This window comes from Hydractinia symbiolongicarpus, chromosome 5 (assembly GCF_029227915.1).
Source record: "Hydractinia symbiolongicarpus strain clone_291-10 chromosome 5, HSymV2.1, whole genome shotgun sequence".
In the NCBI taxonomy this organism is placed as follows: domain Eukaryota; kingdom Metazoa; phylum Cnidaria; class Hydrozoa; order Anthoathecata; family Hydractiniidae; genus Hydractinia; species Hydractinia symbiolongicarpus.
The window spans coordinates 6,899,340-6,918,507 of NC_079879.1; the positions used below are offsets into that span (position 1 = coordinate 6,899,340).

Below are 19,168 nucleotides of genomic sequence, written 5' to 3' on the forward strand. Positions count from 1 at the left end.
CAACCGTTGGCTGAACTTGTGACCGAACATTTTCGTTTGAATTCTTCATGGAGGGCTTTGCTTTCCCGTTTAGCTCTTTTAAATACAATGAAAGCTTTGCATCGGCTTCCATCTGCTTTAGCTGCCAGACATACAGACACACGGACCTTGTCATGTCCAGTTGATTTCATAGGAACCTCCTTCGATCCTGTTTTTTCAACTGTTGTATTTGAAACCATGTCATTTCAGACAGGAGTTTCATCCATAGCAATTATAGCAGAATCGGGAAAATTGTACTGCTTTTGAAGTCGACGTATATGCAAAACATATGATACAATGCGATCATTCTTTCTGAGCTGTCGTCGTTTTTCTGCGTAGAAAGAATCCATGCTTTCGCAAAACTTTCTCACACCATCCACGGCTTGCAACGAAAGAATCTTGGATAGCAGGGTCATCGTTTTTTTTTTCATCGAAGATGCTTTTAGCCTTCCACATTATAATTTTGCGACTCACTTTGATCATACACCCAATGTACTAAATTATCTTCCAGTTCTTCATCTATGCATTTTCTCCCTCCATCTTCAAGACATTGCCTGTTTGATTTTGTTGAGTTAATTTGCTCAATATCGTTTTTCCATTCTCTCACACGCTTTGGTTCAACATTGAAACGGGATGCAGCAGCTCGATTGCTGTTTGTTTCAGGATACTCACAGACCTGTCTTTTGAAATCCATAGTATAAGAACGCCGTTTTTTCCTCTTGAGGATGCTAAATCACTTGCTTTTTCAGCCATCTCGATAAGAAAATTTTCAAAATACGCAATACACTGCTCACTGCTTTTTTTTATCAACAAGTAACTTTTTCAACACAATAGTTTTACGAAACCTATTCACAGAAATGACTTTTGCACATTTGCTGCACAAAAATTCAAAGCTTTTTTATTTGAAAATAAATTTGACACTTGTTTGTTTTCGTTAACACAGAAAAGTGCAGAGAACTATAAGCGAATCATGTCCCGAGTTATGCCATGGGAAAAGTTTATAGTTTGTTATAAGACTGAAGTTTCATGTATCATTCGTGGTCACCATGTTTACAAGGAAGTATTGGATGCTGTGATAGGAGAAATTCTTGACGCTGCTGTGGATGAAAGAAAAGAAGCAAAAGGATATGACAAACATGCGGTTGGTTTTTTACAAAAACAATATCCTAGTGGGACACATACCAATTGAGATTTCAAGTTTACGCTATCATTTCAAGATTCAGGGAATAAAATAAAGCAAAAACAACTGGTAAACGGCATCGTGAAATTGGACTTGTTGTACTGGCAAAGTTTATCTTCACAACAGAAGATAAAAGATATTCACAGGTTTTAGAGAATGAACTTAAAAAGCGAAAAACTAAATTTCCAAATTTAAACCTAAGATTTAGGAAAAAAGGTGTTTATAGAAAATTTCCTTTTTATACCGATGTATAGTTGTATTTATGAAATTTCTATATTATAATAACACCATTAATTAAAAGAGCATAACAATAACAGTTATTCATTTTTTATGAAATGATTTAACATTATAGTTAAATAAAAATGTATATTTATACATTACAATAAAATAGTTTGTTGGCCTGTTTCTACAGTATTCTCTCCAATTAACGCACACTTTAAAAGGCGGACACCTCTGTTTGGCGGACACTTTGGTCATACGCCAGCCATTTTCTAGTCAAAATCTCATAAAAACTTTGTAAAAAGCGGCTACCTAATTAGTGGACACTTTAATTGGATAATATTTTTGCACGAAAGAACAAATATGGCTTTTTTTCTCTTCAATTAGCGGACAGTCAAAAAAAATCAAAAACGAGCAAAGGCAAATAGACAAAAATTAATAGCTTTTCTAACATTTATTTCAAACATATTACAACTTTTGTGTCCACTTGCTTTTAATCTCGTCAATTTTCTTTTTCATCAACCTCTTTATCAGCTTGGCCATGAAAGCAATAAATAACAAGAAACTCTACACTATAGCCACCTCCACGATTCAATTGCTCTCCAATGACTTTAGCTGCAATAGCAGCGTTTGGAACCTTTAAAAACATTAACCAAATTACTAAAATATTATGTGAAATATTAACATTTGTTATTTTTCCTTTCTTTTTGTGATGCAAAAGTCGGCTTTATTTTCTAATTTGCGGCTTAAAATGTTAAACTTTCCAAAAGGCGGATACTTCCAATTAGCAGATACTTTGGTCATACATCGATGGTGGCCACTAATTGGAGATTATTCTGTATAGCGAAAGGTCACTGCTTCACGAAAAGAAGAATACTTTTCTGGTGATGTCGAAATAAGTATGATATATAAAATTAGCGGAACTACACGTCGCCAAAAATACGGTAAGTTGTTTCACTAATCGTGTAATTAACCTTGTATTCCTCGCATACTCATGTAAAGCAAAACATAAAAAATAACAGCGACAGCATTGGGAGACACACTTTTTGAGATCACAAAAATTTATCAAAACATCGAGAAAAATTTCGTTGCGGAAATAATTCGTCAGGCAAGATTTACGCAGGGGAAAATTGTCATCACTTGTAAAACATTTCGTCATTTTTCCGCACAGGTAGTCAATATCCGTCTCATCACTTTCAATTTTGCTTGAAAGGAATAACAATAGTTCCCATCGAAAGTGTCGATGACAAGCGTCAGATTACAGCCACATAAAAAATGAAAGTGGACTGTTTTACTGAGACGGTGTTACGATAGGCTGTACCCTGTGTTTTCATTTGAACCGACTTGTAGCGTAACTATGCCTGTGTTAATGTTTCATCCTGAAAAGTTGCATGGCTTATCTCTATTTTAAGTCTGACGTTCAACGACGCGTTATACAGCTTTTCCATAATCATAGCCGTCTGTTGTTTATAATGGTAACCGATTGCCACTTTGTGCTATGGATATACAAAATAGATATACCCAAATAGCAATCAAGGATCGAAATATGGTAAACAGGCGAGTGCTACAAGATGGACTAACTAACTGCTTGGAAACATAAAGCTTCTAAATCTACGATTTGTGGTTTCATGACTTTCACGGAAAAAATGGAAAACAAAGGTAGGTAGAAAGTCTTCTCTGTATGATTTAAATATGATTTGGTAGACAATGTGTTTCCACTGTTTGAAAAATAAATAAAATACGATAATAGCCTATACTCAACTTTTCGCCAGAAGAATCTCCCGACAAAGTCTACATAATAGGCATATTAAAGAGATTAAACAGCAATTCTCATCTTCTTTAAGACTATCAAGAAATATGGTTAGCTACGATGCAACAAAACAACAGCAATGCATGATACCCAAACAAAAAATGATCGTAAATAGTAACTCAAATAAGAAGAAAACAGAATATCGATACAATGCAAGAAAACTGTAAGGAGTGACACATCTAAGCAGTACCTGGATGACTTACTTAGCTACAAACTTATACAAATTAAGGCTTATTAAACTAGCTTAAGTCTTCAAGTTTTACTACTTACCTGGTTTATTAATTTTTAGTTTTCAGCCATTCCTATTCCAAAATTGTTTTTTATGAAATTATTTTGAGGAACCATTTAATGCACCGATAAACATGCGTGACTATGCCGACTTTCAGACGATTTTTAAGGAGGTTAAAATGACGAATCACGATGATGCTTCAAAAATGATAACCAGAATAGTATTTCTTTTTATCACTTGTTCCGAGCAGAATCTGGATACCTTAAAATGGTAAACGCAAGGTCAAAGTTCAGTATTTTTTGCGTATTTTTTTATGTTTTGCAAAAGTTTAAAAGGACTGAAAACGGGATTGTCACTGCCGCTTTATGATAGGTCAGAGCATTAGTATATAATATTTAAGCTCTGAAAGTCTGTGAAATTTTGTGAAACAATGAGACTCAAACTCTAACTGTCGGAAAAGTCCATAAAACTCGTAATAAAATGTATTATTGGATCAAAAAATAATTTACAAAAAATAATAGGCGTTTACCCCACCCTGCCTTTATCACAAAAAGACCTAAAAAATCTATTAATACGCTGAGAAATAAAGATTGAAAATATCAAAAACACAATACGACATTGTCGGGTATTTGCCGCCGTTCCACGACGACATCTTACAGATGCCTTCATATTAAACCTAGTTTTTATCTGTAAACAAAAGTGGCCGATAAAACCTCACAAAAACCAAAGAGAATTTTAAAAGAGATTAAAATAATAAAAATAAATAAAAGGGCTACTTTATCAGGACAAGTATTCTATTTAATCATGAATATGGTATTCAATTTAGCTAGATAACTCAATCTTCTGTGGCCGCCTATTCGCAAAAGCTTAAACGTGATCACACTGAGAAATAAAACTCATCCGTCTAAAATACTTGGTTAAAGTATTTATTGTGCTGGTTATTTGTGCCTGATCATAACAGGACCATTAAAAGTGGCTAACGAAAAAAAAATAAAACAGGAAACAGAAAAAAAAATTCGGGAGAAAAAAATACAGAAACAAAGTCGGGTTAAAAATGATCTGGAAATGAAATTCAGAAAATAGAATAGGGTAGGATAAGGGAAGAATTAAGAAATTTGTATTTTTGCAGCATGCAATTGAAGAAGTTCTTCAACTTCTTTAATCGCAGCCACACTTTCAGTTTCTTTTTAGAAATCTTAATAATAATAAAATTGCTACGCAATACCTTTGAAATAACATAAAACTTGTTACGAAACAGGGCAGTAAAGCCTTTTGCTTGCCCTGTACATTACGTATACCGTTCATCTTGCTCAGAAATATTTCTCTTGAGATTTTCAATGGCAGGATGCCATTGAGAATCTTAAGAGAAATATTTTGTAAGCACCAATTACTTCCAGCTCTCTCATTTTGTATGCCATATTGAAGACACAGCTTTTCAATTCATCGTTTTCTCTTGCCAAAACATTATGTTCATCTTTCACCTTCTCCAGTAGTTCTTCAATTCTGAATCTTTTCCTTGTTTCCCCTTTTGGTGAAGATGGCTACAGAAGCTGTTAAAGACTCGCAGTCTTCAACAATTTTCGTGGAGCTGGTGAAGACTCACAGTCTTCAACACCTTCCGTTGCCATCTTCACCACAGCTTTTATTGCTCCTTGAAGGATCTCTAGAATCGCATTTTCTTTCTATTTAAGTGATTGAATGTTGTGTGACATTCTTTGTTGCAACTTTTGATCTCCTGCAGATGTTTTTTTATTTATCTTTTCGTTGTTCTCTCTTAACCCATCAATATTCATGGCGAATCATACCAAAACATGTATATACAAAATCCTGGTTTTTAGTAGCAGCGTTCTGATTATCTAATCATCATCGCCTAAAAGCGACGATGAGATAACCAGGTTTATCAAATCTATTTAAGCATAATCCTAGTTATTTTGGTCACACACACTTGCTTTTACACTTTTTGGTAATAAAGCTGACCAATTCTGACTAACTCGTCGTACGTTATCATTTATATCATTTAATGGTACTACAGTCGGCCTCGTTATCTCGACTTCCCGTTATCTCAATCTTTTCGCATCTCGACCAATTTTCATCAATCCCTTCGGCATTTCAACCTCCCGTATGCTAAAAAACGTCCAATATCTCAACTACCCGTTATCTCGAACTTTCCTTATCTCGACCTATTTTTACGGTCCCTTTTATATACATTCTATTACGTTATCTCGACCTTTTCTGTAGTTTTTCGAATTTCATTATACAAACAAATTCGATCAGGGAACATTCGAAATTCTCAAACTTTCTTCAAATCAAGATTTCAAATGTTTACAATTTTCTCTTCGTTTACACATCATGTCTGGGATAAAGCGTAAGAGCAATACTTGTTATTGGTAAATCCCTCGATGTTTTAAAAACGTAAGTTCTCTTCCTCGCAGATATAGGTTCAAACAGAAAAGCTGAACGGATAGCTTCTTGTTTGAAGAATGGGTTCGAGAGATCGATCGGGAATCCCAAAGAGAAAATCGAAAAATCGCCTTGGTAATTAACCCCGCCCATCAATTGATAATCTCACAAACGTAGCACCCAATACAACGTCAGTTTCCCAACCTATGGACCAAGGAATCATTAAGTGTCTAAAAGCTGTACCGCCGTTGTATGGTAAAGCTCATGATTCAAACGTCTGAATCAAGGAAAATTTCTATTGAGCCTAGCCGAGTTACAAGTAGAGGATCCCAGCTTGTTACTTGGCACACAAACAGATAACCCGGTAAAACCCGGTATAAACTCGGTATAAACGTAGACGTCAAAGAGGGAAAGAATGATGATTACGAAATTGAAGTATATGATGAACCCATCGAAAACCCATTGAAAATCGAAGTTGATGCTTCCCTAGAAACAAAGAATTTTATCCCTTTTTACCGGTAACGGCAACGACAACGACATGCGCTCTTTATTACAGGGTTTGAAATCCTTTGTAAGGGCAGAATATCACCTAAAACGCAAAGTAGCATTTTGAATTTTTTAAAATGATTAAATACATATAGTATGGGAATAGTAATAATTGATTCTTCTGATTAATAATAGTCCATCCCTGACCAGGGTTAAAAATTTAAATAATATTCTCTAATGCTTTCATGATATTGACAAATTTTCCTTATCTCGACCTTTTTCACGATCGACGCTCCTTATCTGGACTATCCACTATCTCGAAATTTCGTATCTCCACCTTTTTCACCAGTCCTGTGGAAGGTCAAGATAACGAGCGTCGACTGTAGCCACGTTTCTGAGACGAAATCTTCCTCGATATAAGGTAGCGCAGGGGCGGCGTCACAATTTCCAAAGTGGGGGGGGGGGGCTAGCCTGCAGGTTCTCTGGTTGGGTAACATCAATTTTCATGCAGTGATAGAGACACTTTTTGGTAGAAAATAAAAATTTCTTACTTAGCAAATAAGTGGGGCCGAAGCCACACACCCTCAGCCCCCTTAGTGGCGCCGCCCCTGTAGCGTAGTTGTCGCGCCACTATGTGCATTTTACATTATTCCGGAGGTCTGGCTTGCGGATTTACTTAAGTGTTCCGGATTGTTTCGAGTTTGACGGCAAGTGGTATTAAGGGGGACTTTCACAAAGCGAATTGAACGGCGAATTCGACGGCGAATTGTATCTGACCATGCGCAGTTTTGTTTGTTTTGATATTAAATCGAAATAGTCGCTTCGCTGAAAAGTAGAAGAAGTTCCTACTTTTTCGCGGCTAAAGGTTTCGCTGCTAGTTTTTGACCAATTAGAACGCGGTTAACTAATGTAAACAATGAATTTATCGCCTAATTTATTTTGTCGTGAAAATTAAAAGGGAATTCGCTATCGAATTCGCCGTCGAAATCGCCGTTCAATTCGCTTCGTGAAAATCCCCCTTTACTTTCCCGCAATAGGATTGTTTATGTCACGTGCTCGTAGCTCTCTGCTGCCTGAAATCGAAAGTTGTGGGTTCTTTCTTCTACTTCTTTTGCTATTTTACTGTTAACATGCACAGTACGTACAATTATTAACAAGTTCAAGGTTTGATTAATCATTTATGATTTATGATCGTTTATGATTTATGATCATTTATGATTTTATCTATACAATAGCTAGCATGTCTTCTAATTTTAATGTTGGCAAAAATTCCTTGCCACGTCCTACGCGTCAGTCAGGGTAAACACTTAATTAGGCACGGTAGGCTAATTAGGGCATACCACCTAATTAGGTGACACATTGTAAACTAGTTAGGCCATATGTAATCTAGTTAAGACATTACAATATTTAATGACTTTTCACACATTCACACATACCATCATCATTCATCATTCTCGGCTTAACGTTCGTTTTCCATGCTAGCATGGGTTGGACAGGTTATATTAATGACCCTCTTGCAATCTGTTCTAGACAGTGTTAGATCTAAACTCAACTTCCTCTGTATCAAGTCTGTCCTTATAACCCCCTGCCAAGTCTTTCTCGGTCTGCCTCTGGGCTTTACCCCAGGAACTATCAAGTCTCTACACTTTCTCTACCCAATTATCCCCTTCCATTCTTTCCAAATGCCCCAGCCAATTCAATCTCCTTATATATCTGGATAACATCTTTAATTCTATGGATACTTAGCCTGCTTCTTAGCTCATCTGAACTCTTTCTGTCTTTCAGACTGGCGTTACACATCCACCTAACCATTCTCATATCATTTCTTTCTAAACGGTCAAGATCTTCCTGCTTCGCTGCCCATGTCTCACTACCATACAACATAGCACTTCTTACACAGGCCTCATACAACCTACCTTTTAATTCAATTGGCAAGACTCTGCTAGTCAACAGAGGAATTCTTCCAACACCTTCACTGCCCAACATATCACCTAAGCAACAGAAGTTCTCAACTATCTCTAACGAGCCACTGTTGTACATCATTGAAGCTGGAAATACTTCATTCTCAATAATCTCACCTTTGCAACGCTTGCATACAAACTGGATGTCAGCTCTTAACCTTCCACCAATACTACTGCACTTCTTATGTTGCAAGTCTGACAAAAAATTGAGTTACTACCAAAAATCACAAAAAAATCTTTGTTCAGAATACATGGAATCATAGTCCCAATGTTCAGAATATATACATGGAATCACAGTCCCGATGTTTACTTGCGCGCACATTTAAGTGATTACGTAATGCCTGTTGTGTGCGCAGAAATGAAGGTAAAAATGTAAACAAACCAAGCAGACAAGTTATCTCAATTTCTGCGCATGCAGGGAAAACATGGCACTATGATTGAGTGTATGGATAGTCTACGCGACCATGATTCCAAAATTGTCTCTCGTGCCTCGATATGTTCGCGCAGGTAAGAATTATGGTAAAATGAAATATATAACCTAATTAGGTTAAGTGTCGATAGTAAAATACGCAAAAATTTAATGAAGATACTCTTTCACAAAACGCAAAAAAAAAATTTTTTTGTTAAGATGGATGTGGTAATAATTATTTTGTTTGTTTTGTAACTTTTCTTTTTGATTCACTTCCTGTTTTAACAACGTTAACATTTTCGTCAAACACTACCACGTTTTCGTCCGCCATATTTTTTTCCCTGCGGCATGGATGGCTGAAATCCATTATTTAAAACGACAATTAGTGCCACACGAGTTTTGGGCCATAAGTTGCCAATGTGTTATGCGAATACAACGATGATTTGAGGGAAAACACTTTTACTTAACCAAGTGAAATTGAACTAAATGTCTAGAACACAAAACAGAGGCCCCAGACTCTGTACATATACACTATTATAAACAAAAATATGCACCATGTTGTCAATCTAAGTCAAATAGTCATCAATAGCTTCGAAACTGCACAATAAATTATTTTAATTGGTAAAACGGCGCCAATGATTTTATGCAAACTAAAATTATATTGCACCTTTGGTCAGTGGGTTGCCCTTTTGAATTCAATTTTAAGCAAAAAAAACATATACTCACCCTATTCAGATAAGTCTTACCTGATCTGCTGCACACTTACATGATCAGTTGATTTACACCAAGCAGGCTGGAGTTACTTGCTCAGGGAAAAATCCTTATTGACTGAAAATGTTTCTTCTCATTTGTATTTCCCTTTTTAGGTGCAAATATCACCAATTTCAGCAAGAGTTTCTTTACTAGCTGCATATTTTTGTCGTGAGATCAAATTGTTGCATTATTTGCTCCCAATTTGAGCAAATATATATTTAATTTTGCATTCATTTTTTTCAATGCATCGTGAAAGATGTTTCATTGCTTGGAAATTTTTATGTGCTTACTTTGTTAGCTGGAATGTGTTACTGATTCACCATTCACAGTGCAAATTTTACCACATAATGGATTCTGTGCAGTCCAAATATGGCCTATAACCTGCTATTGTTGTTTAGTTCTGATTTAGGTTGATGGCTGTAACATGTTTGTTTTGTTGTTGGCATGGGATGTTTTTAAGTGTAACTGAAAAAATATTACAACAACAAGATGGAATTTATTTTTTTCTATTTTATATTTTACCCCCTATGTTTAAGCACAAAGGCCCCATTAACTAATAACTTAAAATAACAACCAAATTTGGGTCTAAGCTGCAATTGACATATAAATTGATGATGTTGTAATGCATAACTGTTATACTTTTACACAAAATGTTAGGTTTAATGGAGCTAAACTGCAAGTTTCGCTCATGTTAATTGTGGTGACAGAAATACAGTTCTTTAGCATTTTGGTTAGTATATATTAGGTTTACCTTAGTCATTGAAAATATCAGGTAGAACCTGGCAAGTGGGGGTGGTTTCTACCTATAGACCTGATCTTAAAGGTTGCCAGGGACACTAGTCTCACTTGCCTGTAAAGGAACTGGGCCCTACCAAGGTCTTGATTATTACTGGTTGTATATAAAAACCCAACACCCCACACTGCACAAGTTCTTCAGATGTACCTAAAAGTTTACAGCCTTTTAGGCAAGTAATTTGTTGATACAAGTGATTGTTGAAACGTACCTGACGCTCAGGGCGTGTATACATGTCTTCACCATATTTTCTGACGCTCATTGGGGTGCGCCTGACGCTCAGGCCATCTCAATCAGCAGCACTTAAATAGGAAACATGCACCTGACGCTCAGGGCATGTCGATGCACCTGACGCTCAGGGCATCTCAATAAAAACACCAGTAATTAGCATGTGCCTGACGCTCAGGACATGTCGATGCGCCTGACGCTTAGGGCATCTCTCATACACCTGACGCTCAGGGTATGAATAAAAACATCATTATTCTCTAATACACCACGGAAGAAAACACCATAATTAGCATGTGCCTGACGCTCAGGACATGTTGATGCATCTGACACTCAGTGCATCTCATCTGTATCATGCACCTGACGCTCAGGGCATCTCAATAAAAACACCAGTAATTAGCATGTGCCTGACGCTCAGGACATGTCAATGCGCCTGACGCTCAGGGCATCTCTCATACACCTGACGCTCAGGGTATGAATAAAAACATCATTATTCTCTAACACACCAAGGAAGAAAACACCATAATTAGCATGTGCCTGACGCTCAGGACATGTCGATGCATCTGACGCTCAGTGCATCTCATCTGTATCATGTACCTGATGCTCAGGGCATGAAGAGGCCTATAATGCGTATCCTGACGCTCAGGATACGCATTATATATTGGGGCATATCCTGACGCTCAGGATATGCATTTTGAGCATATGAAAAAGCACGAAGGAGGCACCTTCATTCCTACCCATTCCTCAAAAAATTTTCCATAAATAATCTGTGCATACTGAACGTGTTGTTAAATACTCATTCCAATAGAAATACATTGTTTCTATCAATTTGTGGTATTATTCTGGAACCCAAAGCAATTAATTATGCTATAAAAATTTAGTGAAATGCAACAATGTGTTGTGTTTAAATGGAAGTCTCATTGTCTTTTTTGTAGTTAATAGTTGCTAAGAGGTATTAACATGAATATCTAAAGCCATATGATGTTAGAATGTCATAGTACATTGGGATGTCCGAGTGCCCATCAGTTAATACTATCATAATTTTATCTTTTAATATTTTCCTTTCCTACATTATATTTCAAGATCACAATTGATATATATATATATATATTTTAAGTTTGATTTTGCTGTAAAAGTTGTCTAGTAATGTTTGTTAAGTATTATCAAATTAATACATTTTGTGCATGTAAATAATAATAATTTTAACATTTTTAGGAAGATAATCTACGCCATGGTTTAAATATTAACTGCAAACTATCAAAGTAAAGTTAATGTAAAAGATTTTGCTGTATAATGGAAGGACAACAGAAATCTCTAATTAACAGACTACAAAATTCTCCGGAGGCAATTATTATTCTGTATTTGTTTGCAGTGATGTTTGTCTCTCCAATCCAAGAGCAATATCTATATGAAGACTTCAGCAGGCAGGTTGGATTTAACTATAGCCATAAGGGGTCAACATTAAACCAATGCCCAACCAATAAACCTATGAATTCCACCAATAGAATTTTACAAAAAAAGGTTTGTAACTTTTATATACCTTAAATATTTTTATTGGTTTTGTATTATAATGGGTGAGTTCATTCAAAGACTCATAAAAAGTTGAATCAGAACACTCACAAAGTTAAAACATTTTTGTGGCTTATGTTTTTTTCATAAACTTTGAAAACTATTAATTAAATGATTCGGTTGTCCAGTCGTGATCTGAAAACTCGCAATAAAAAGATATATAGTTTCACTTTGTTTCCTAGGTCCAATCTAAAGTTGCTACATTCCTCACAAGAACTCAACTTTGTACAGCTTTACCTGCCACTTTTTTGTGCCTATTTTTGGGCCCTGTTGTCGACCGATTTGGAAGAAAACCAGTTATCGTGTATGGGATCACTGGAACCTTCTTTGGAAGCATTGTTTTAGTATTAATGGTCACCCTGAAACTGAACATTAACTTTATTTATTTATCAAGTTTGTTATTTGGCTTAAGTGGTTATTACAATACAATAATTATGGCAGTAGCGGCATATTTATCTGATATTGTTGATAAGGAGTTACTAGCCCTAAGAATTGGTATGTATCAAGTTGTATGTATCAAAGTTTTGTTTTCTGTAGAAAATGTTCCAGAGCACAACATGTTTTTTATTGTTCTGTGGGAATAGAGAGACACCCTACACAACATATTTTTATTGTTGTGTGAGAATAGAAATATATCCTACTAAAATGTAAGGTATCTTCAAATGAAATTAAAACTTTGTGTCATTTATTTTCCAGAATGTTGGTTTTCATATGATCCAATTGTTACCCTTCATTAAAGTGTGTAGAGTTTTTTGGTTACCCTAAGCGGTAATAAATCCTATAAATTGGATTGAATATCCATGTGATTAAAACATCAGTTTATAAATAAGAAAAAAAGATGAAATAGGATTAAAAAGTAGAAAAAACAAATTTAAGGTACAGGAATTTAGCTCTTAAGTAGATTTATCTATCATTCTATAGAGCATCTAAAGCTTTAATTTCCCAGACAAGACTCTAAACTCAATCTGGCAGTGGAAAAAGACAGTAGTGTACGAGTAGTTTAGTTATTTCTGTTTCTTTTTTAGCTATTGTGGATATGTTGGTTTTCGCTGGAATAACACTTAGTAATTATTCAAGCGGTGTTTTCCTACAGAAGTTTGGTTTCCAGGCTTCATTTATCAGCGTATCTGCCGCTATGTTAGTTGCATCGCTCTGTGCAATGTTCCTGCTGAAAGAATCATTACCTGTTGAGAAAAGACTAAAAGGAAGCATGCTGGCTTGCTCCATGCCGTGCCAGGCCTGTCGTGTTATGTTCTCTTCAAGACCGAAGAAGTGGAAATTTCTAACATATGCTGCTATTAATTTACTTCTTGTATTATCTGCTCCTGGATCAATCTTGCCGGTGATGGTTTTGTATTTCCTAAACACACCGTTCTGTTGGTCACCTCAGAATATTGGCTACTATCGTGGCACCTTCTTTGCAGTGAGTGGTATTGGTTGCGTCATAGGCGTAAAAATATTACGAAAAATATTTTCTGATAACTCCACCCTGGTTCTTTCTATACTATCGTCTGCAGGATATTTAGTGGTGATAGCGTTTTCGAAAACTATGCTAACGGCTTATTTAGGTGAGGGTTTTTACATGGTTATTTATAATTTTTCATGTCGTAGGATCGTGGGAATTTATTTTGGTGTCTGAGATTTTTCCGAATATATCATTGCGCGTAACAGACTATTGTTTGTGCTTTTATAAACTGTAAGAAAAAATCACGATGTGAAATAGTGGCCTGTCTTATTCGCACTAAATTTTGCGCTAAAAAAGTTCATTACTGATTGAAATTTAGTACAGGTATTAAATTCATGTTTAATAAAGTTTATCCTCCGGTTTGGTGATTTCATGACTGGGCAATCAGTAATAACATAACGTCTGAGGGGTTGGGGGTATGATAATTTCTGTTATTTAGGGTAGAGCGGGGGTGGGGGCAGAGATTTTTTGTTATGTAACAGAGAATTGTGTTTTGAAATATATTGTGTCTCGGTGAAAATGGCGAATTTGAGTGTTACTTAATTATGGAATGACCCTTAAAAGATTTCTTCTGCTTCATATTGTGATATTTGTACCTTCTAGGTTTACTGGCGTGTATCTTCGGTTTTGTTTCTAATCCTATTTTGAGTGGTTCGCTATCGGGGATGGTTAAGCAAACAGAACAGGGTAAGTGTGACATGGCTTGTGTATAAAAATATGCATACGTTACAACGATTTTCATGTCGAGGACAAGCTCTCGTTCAAACAAACAAATATAAGATTTATTTGGATTTCCCTCTTTAAGTAGCCGTAGACAAATTCTTTTTTTTTTTTTTTGATAAATTCCGCCAGCTTACGACTGCCAGATGGCTAATATCTGTTTATCCCTTTGAGCCAAGTACGTGTTCCATATTATTGAGTAGGCTATTTCCAAGGTTTCTACTTTGTTAACATATTTTTCTTCCTTGGCACCCCCTAGTTTTACTACTTTCACACCGTTAGATTTTACTAGGTCTTTTAAAGATTGCATACCATCTTTTGCCTACCATCTTTTGCCTTTGCGAATGTGTGTGTAAGATTTGTATCTGTGTATTAGATAAATAACAGTTGTTGTTTTTTTTCAGGATCTTTGTTTGCCTTTCTAAACTGTTTCCGCACGATGTTTACCTTTTTTGGAAATCTGTTGTATCAAAAGTTTTATCAAGCTCTCAATGAGCATGACCGAGCTGGTGGAACGTTTATAATTGGAAGTTTCACATGTGTCTTTCCGCTTCTTTTAATATTGTAAGTTGCCGTCATTTTTTTAGTGTGTTTGCTAGTTGTTAAGACTACCGTTAATACTATTTTGTCCCAATTTTAGACTTGTCCGATGTAAGGATACACAGAGAATTGTTGACATGCAAAATAACAATGTGGATGATCACGAGAAGAAACCCTTGCTTGAAACATGAATGCTTACCAAACATCCTTGTTCAACTTTCTATCCATATTTTCTGTTTTTTCCTTTTGTTGTTGTTGTTGTTGTTGTTGTTGTTGTTGTTGTTGTTGTTGTTGTCGTTGTCGTTGTCCTTGCTTCGATACTATTTTTCTGTTTATTATTTGTCGCTACCTTATATACAGATGGTATTTTTGTAATTTTATATTGTAGTTAGTTTTCTTTTAACTCTTTTTTTTCTCATTTTTTTATATATATAAGGGTACTCTTTCAACAATTATAATCGTCATAGTAACGCTTTATATCTTCTGTATTTTTCCCATCAATAGACCATTTTAAGTTTTTGGCTATTTATAGTAGATTTTGATGGTTATTTTGTTCGCCTAATTCAACGGAAAAAATTCTTATGAAATTTTTTTACTTTTTTAGCATTTAATCTACGTCCATGACATGTATGTGTCGATAGGGGGGTTACTGACTTTTTAACTCATTAGTTTAAATTATACTTTCAAACTCCTATAATAAAAATTTTACTGTAATTTCATTGTAAATATGATGTAAAGAAAATTTATGCTCTTAAAGATAATCAACATGACTGGTACCTTTTTCGTATGCGTAAATTTCCCTAAGATTTGTCATAAGAATAAAGATTTGCATTGTCATAAGACCTGAGAGTTGTATTTAGTATATAGTAGTGTTTGCTACTGTAATCTTTCTATTTAGTGTTAAATGACCATCCACCCTTGCGCTACGCCGTATTTTTATCAGTTCTTACAGGACTGCGAGAGAAAAGATCAGTGAAGCTAAGCTATATCAGCGTTGAATTGGAAAAGAATATTAACGCAACAAAAATACAGTGGGAAGAGATGATATACACGATTGCGAAGGTTTTACCTATCGGCTACATCTATTCTTGTAAGCTCAAAGAAATATTAGGATTTTCTTCTCTCGCGAAAGTTTGTCTCGCTTTTAAATTAGAAACAAGAAGCCCGATGGCTTAAAGATTTTCGCCATCAGCATGAATAATAAGTATTTAATGCCAGACTATTCTCAGAGAACAAAAACGCGATGCATATTATCTGCATCCAAAGTTTAACAAGTTTAAAAACAAAAAAGAAAACAAAGTAAACCCAGCGTAAATATTTTTCGTTCTGAAGACGAAATTGGTTTGAGGTAGCCCTTTTAGAAGATTTCGTAACTCTGAAATATACATTTTTGACGAGTGTACCGACTTCAAAGGTGTTGAGAACATTCTCATGGACATAGGTGTGGTCAATAAGTGAACCGGATATATGAGTTGGAGAGGTTACAACTTGTTTATATTCAGTGAGAAAATCAAAAAAATAGTTTTCGTCACTAAATGCATTTACATTAAAATCTCAGCGATTTCGTTTCCCAAAAAATGTTCAATAAGGTATAATGCCTCTCGATTAAGAGAATTTTTACGATATAGAAGTAAAAAACTAACAGTATTCTTTTGAAACGTTTTCTTTGTCATTTTTAAAAAATATTGCACCTGGGATTTTCACAATGTCAAACAATTTTATAGTTTCATTATGACCAACTAAAAGACTAGAAAACCTATCCACATTGTTGTTTGGAATTAAACTAAAATAATCTAGTTTTGTGTCGCAATGTGAATTAAATGATATCTGATTTTTTGTTAGGCATAATAAATCACTTTCCATAAGAACGCAATCAGACTTAATATCATTTGTATGTTTGTTGTAGGATCTTGTATTAAGCAAAGTTACTATTATAGAATTTTCACTGATTACGCCAGTATCTTTTAATGTCAATTTTGAATGTTCTCGCATAAAATTGTATTGCTTGGTTGCTCGTGTGTCTGATTTAATAGCTGATCTGGAAAATGTTCCCGTTAGGTATAAACCCTTTAAGCTTGTGACTCGACTTAATGCAACATAGATTTGTCCTGAGTGAAAGGCTCGTTCCTTTGTTAAATCAAAACAAACAACAATTTTATCAAACGTTTTTCCTTGAACCTTGTGAACAGTACAGGCCAATGACAGCATTAGTGGTAATTGCATTCGTTTCTTAGTAGGTGAAGTTAGATTCTGTTTATTAAATTTGATTTCCTTTTCTATCCTGCTTATTGGAATAACATTTTCTTGCATAGCATATGGATCTGTTCTCATAGCTTTAACTCCTGTACTTTTGTCTTCCATTCTCAAATATATTTTTGTTACTTTTCCTAATCCATCGGTTTTTATACGATGAACAGTTCCAATCTCCCATTAATAAGTTTATCTGATATGTCGATATTTGATGTCAACTTTTGCATTAAGTTTTAAAAGAAGTTTTTGAGCTAGTCCACCTGTCTCCATTTGAGTGCGGCTTTTTGATCATATTCTAGAGAAAGTTTACGGGTGACATAAAAGTTGACAACCTGACAATAGACCTTATTTCAAAATGGGCCGTGGACATAGCAGTTACAAAGCCTTAGAACAAGAATGTTACCGTCACAACCTAATTGCGTGCGATATTTGGAGTTTGTGTTGTTCAAGTTGGTAATTATCCTTACTAGTATTTGTTGTCATCATTTCTATCAGCTATGCTTTCATTAGGTATCATAAAATACAAACTGTTCCAACCTCTAATGCCCGACAAGATATTCCAAGATTATCAAAAACGTCAAGATGTAAAGAAATACATGGAAATTGACGAGCGAGCTTATAAACATATGCATGAACAAGGCCGTTAAGTGCAGATGGAAAGTGTAATGACAAATTATGACCGGCGAGCCAAGGTACCCCAACATATATACGAAGAGATGTTACATTTACAAAAATTGATGGCATGTTTCCTAATACAAGATTTGAGAAAGAAAGTTATCCTGAATGGGTGACGGGACAAGTTGCACAACACTACGCCAGATTTGGTTTCAGTGATTTGCAAGAATATGACACAGTTATCAAAAGCCTCATTTGCGTATATTGGAATACGGACCCGATTTCGATAGCGTTAAAGTAGCTACGGGCAAAAACAAGTACAAAAGACTCCGCAAGCCGTATCAGTCAAGATATGGCAGAATGTATGAAAACTATACCCCAAGCTTCGTTGAACGAAAGATGTTCAGTAAGTTTATTAGAACACCATTGGAAAAAAACTCATTGTATTCGCAAGAGGATCCACCAAAATGGCCAATTAGCATTTAACTTCCGTCCCACCTCAAGCCCCTTCGCTGGTCAGAAAACAATCAGAGATATTCGTTATATTTGTGATCCACTCCGCCATGGCACACAATTTACTTTTATTAATCTAAATTAAAAGTTAAGAGTTAAAATGACTATTAATTTGTTTGTGGAGAATCCTGATTACCGTAATCCTGTTGCATTAGAACCGAAAAGAAAATTGGCCCACAATAGAGTTATATTCCCTTATGCTACTGATTTCACGACAAGAACTGTCACTATGAATAACCCGTTGCAATTGGATAACGCTAAATTCGAATTTGCGGAAAATCATTTTTGATTGGTACGAACTACAGTTAGCAACTATGCCTGTTAGTTCTAAAATTTTACCAAGCATTGAAGAAGAGAAAGATGTAAATTAATATCGTAATAATATATTCTTGTCACTAACACTATCTGTTTTTATATACCCGTATAAATAATACAACAAGAAGCCCTGGGGGCTCTAAGAATTTCCGCGCGCTACCAAAATATTTGATGAAAACCTGCTAATTCGTTGTGTTATTGTGCCAAACATTCGAAGGGGTTTGGTGCATGAACCTCTGAAGATAAAGCACACCAGTGACATTATATCTTACAAAAAACGCAAACAAAACGAAACGTGTCATAATAAACTCACATTTTAAAAGAAATTACTAACAAAAAATACAGCCTATCATTCATGGTTGAAAGTCTTGCGATTGAAACGTTTATGGTCTTAAACGGCATTAGTTGACAAAAAATCAAAATTTTGATGTGACCATCATTTTCAGCATACTTTTTTTATTAACTGTGTCAATTTTTGTCGAAAATAAAGCAGTTTTAATTTTTGGATAAATTTTGGCCTGAAATGACATTTAGGCAAGAAGAAATCAAACTTTTGTACCATCATCATTTTCAGCATACTTTATTTGTTAACTGTGCCAGATTTAGCCGAAAATGAAGTGATTTCAATTTTTGGACTAATTTTGGCCTAAAATGGCATTTAGGTGACAAAAATCAAATTTTGATGTCACCATTATGTT

General features: G+C 35.2%; 1 protein-coding gene across 1 annotated transcript; it reads left to right on the forward strand.

Annotated features, from left to right (window-relative positions):
• The first annotated feature begins 7,410 nt into the window (after nt 1-7,410).
• LOC130644457 (solute carrier family 46 member 3-like) lies at nt 7,411-15,547 on the forward strand. The gene is made up of 7 exons (XM_057450077.1): nt 7,411-7,479; nt 11,699-12,004; nt 12,235-12,547; nt 13,078-13,620; nt 14,121-14,204; nt 14,642-14,801; nt 14,878-15,547. Exons 2-7 carry the CDS (start codon nt 11,777-11,779, stop codon nt 14,966-14,968), a joined length of 1,419 nt encoding a protein of 472 aa, XP_057306060.1. The 5' UTR covers nt 7,411-7,479; nt 11,699-11,776; the 3' UTR covers nt 14,969-15,547.
• The last annotated feature ends 3,621 nt before the right edge of the window (nt 15,548-19,168 follow it).

Coding starts and splice junctions, on each gene's coding strand:
- LOC130644457 (XM_057450077.1), top strand. CDS start 11,777: ATGGAAGGACAACAGAAATCTCTAATTAACAGACTACAAAATTCTCCG. Junction 12,548..13,077: donor GTTACTAGCCCTAAGAATTG/GTATGTATCAAG, acceptor TTTCTTTTTTAG/CTATTGTGGATATGTTGGTT. Junction 14,802..14,877: donor TTTCCGCTTCTTTTAATATT/GTAAGTTGCCGT, acceptor TCCCAATTTTAG/ACTTGTCCGATGTAAGGATA.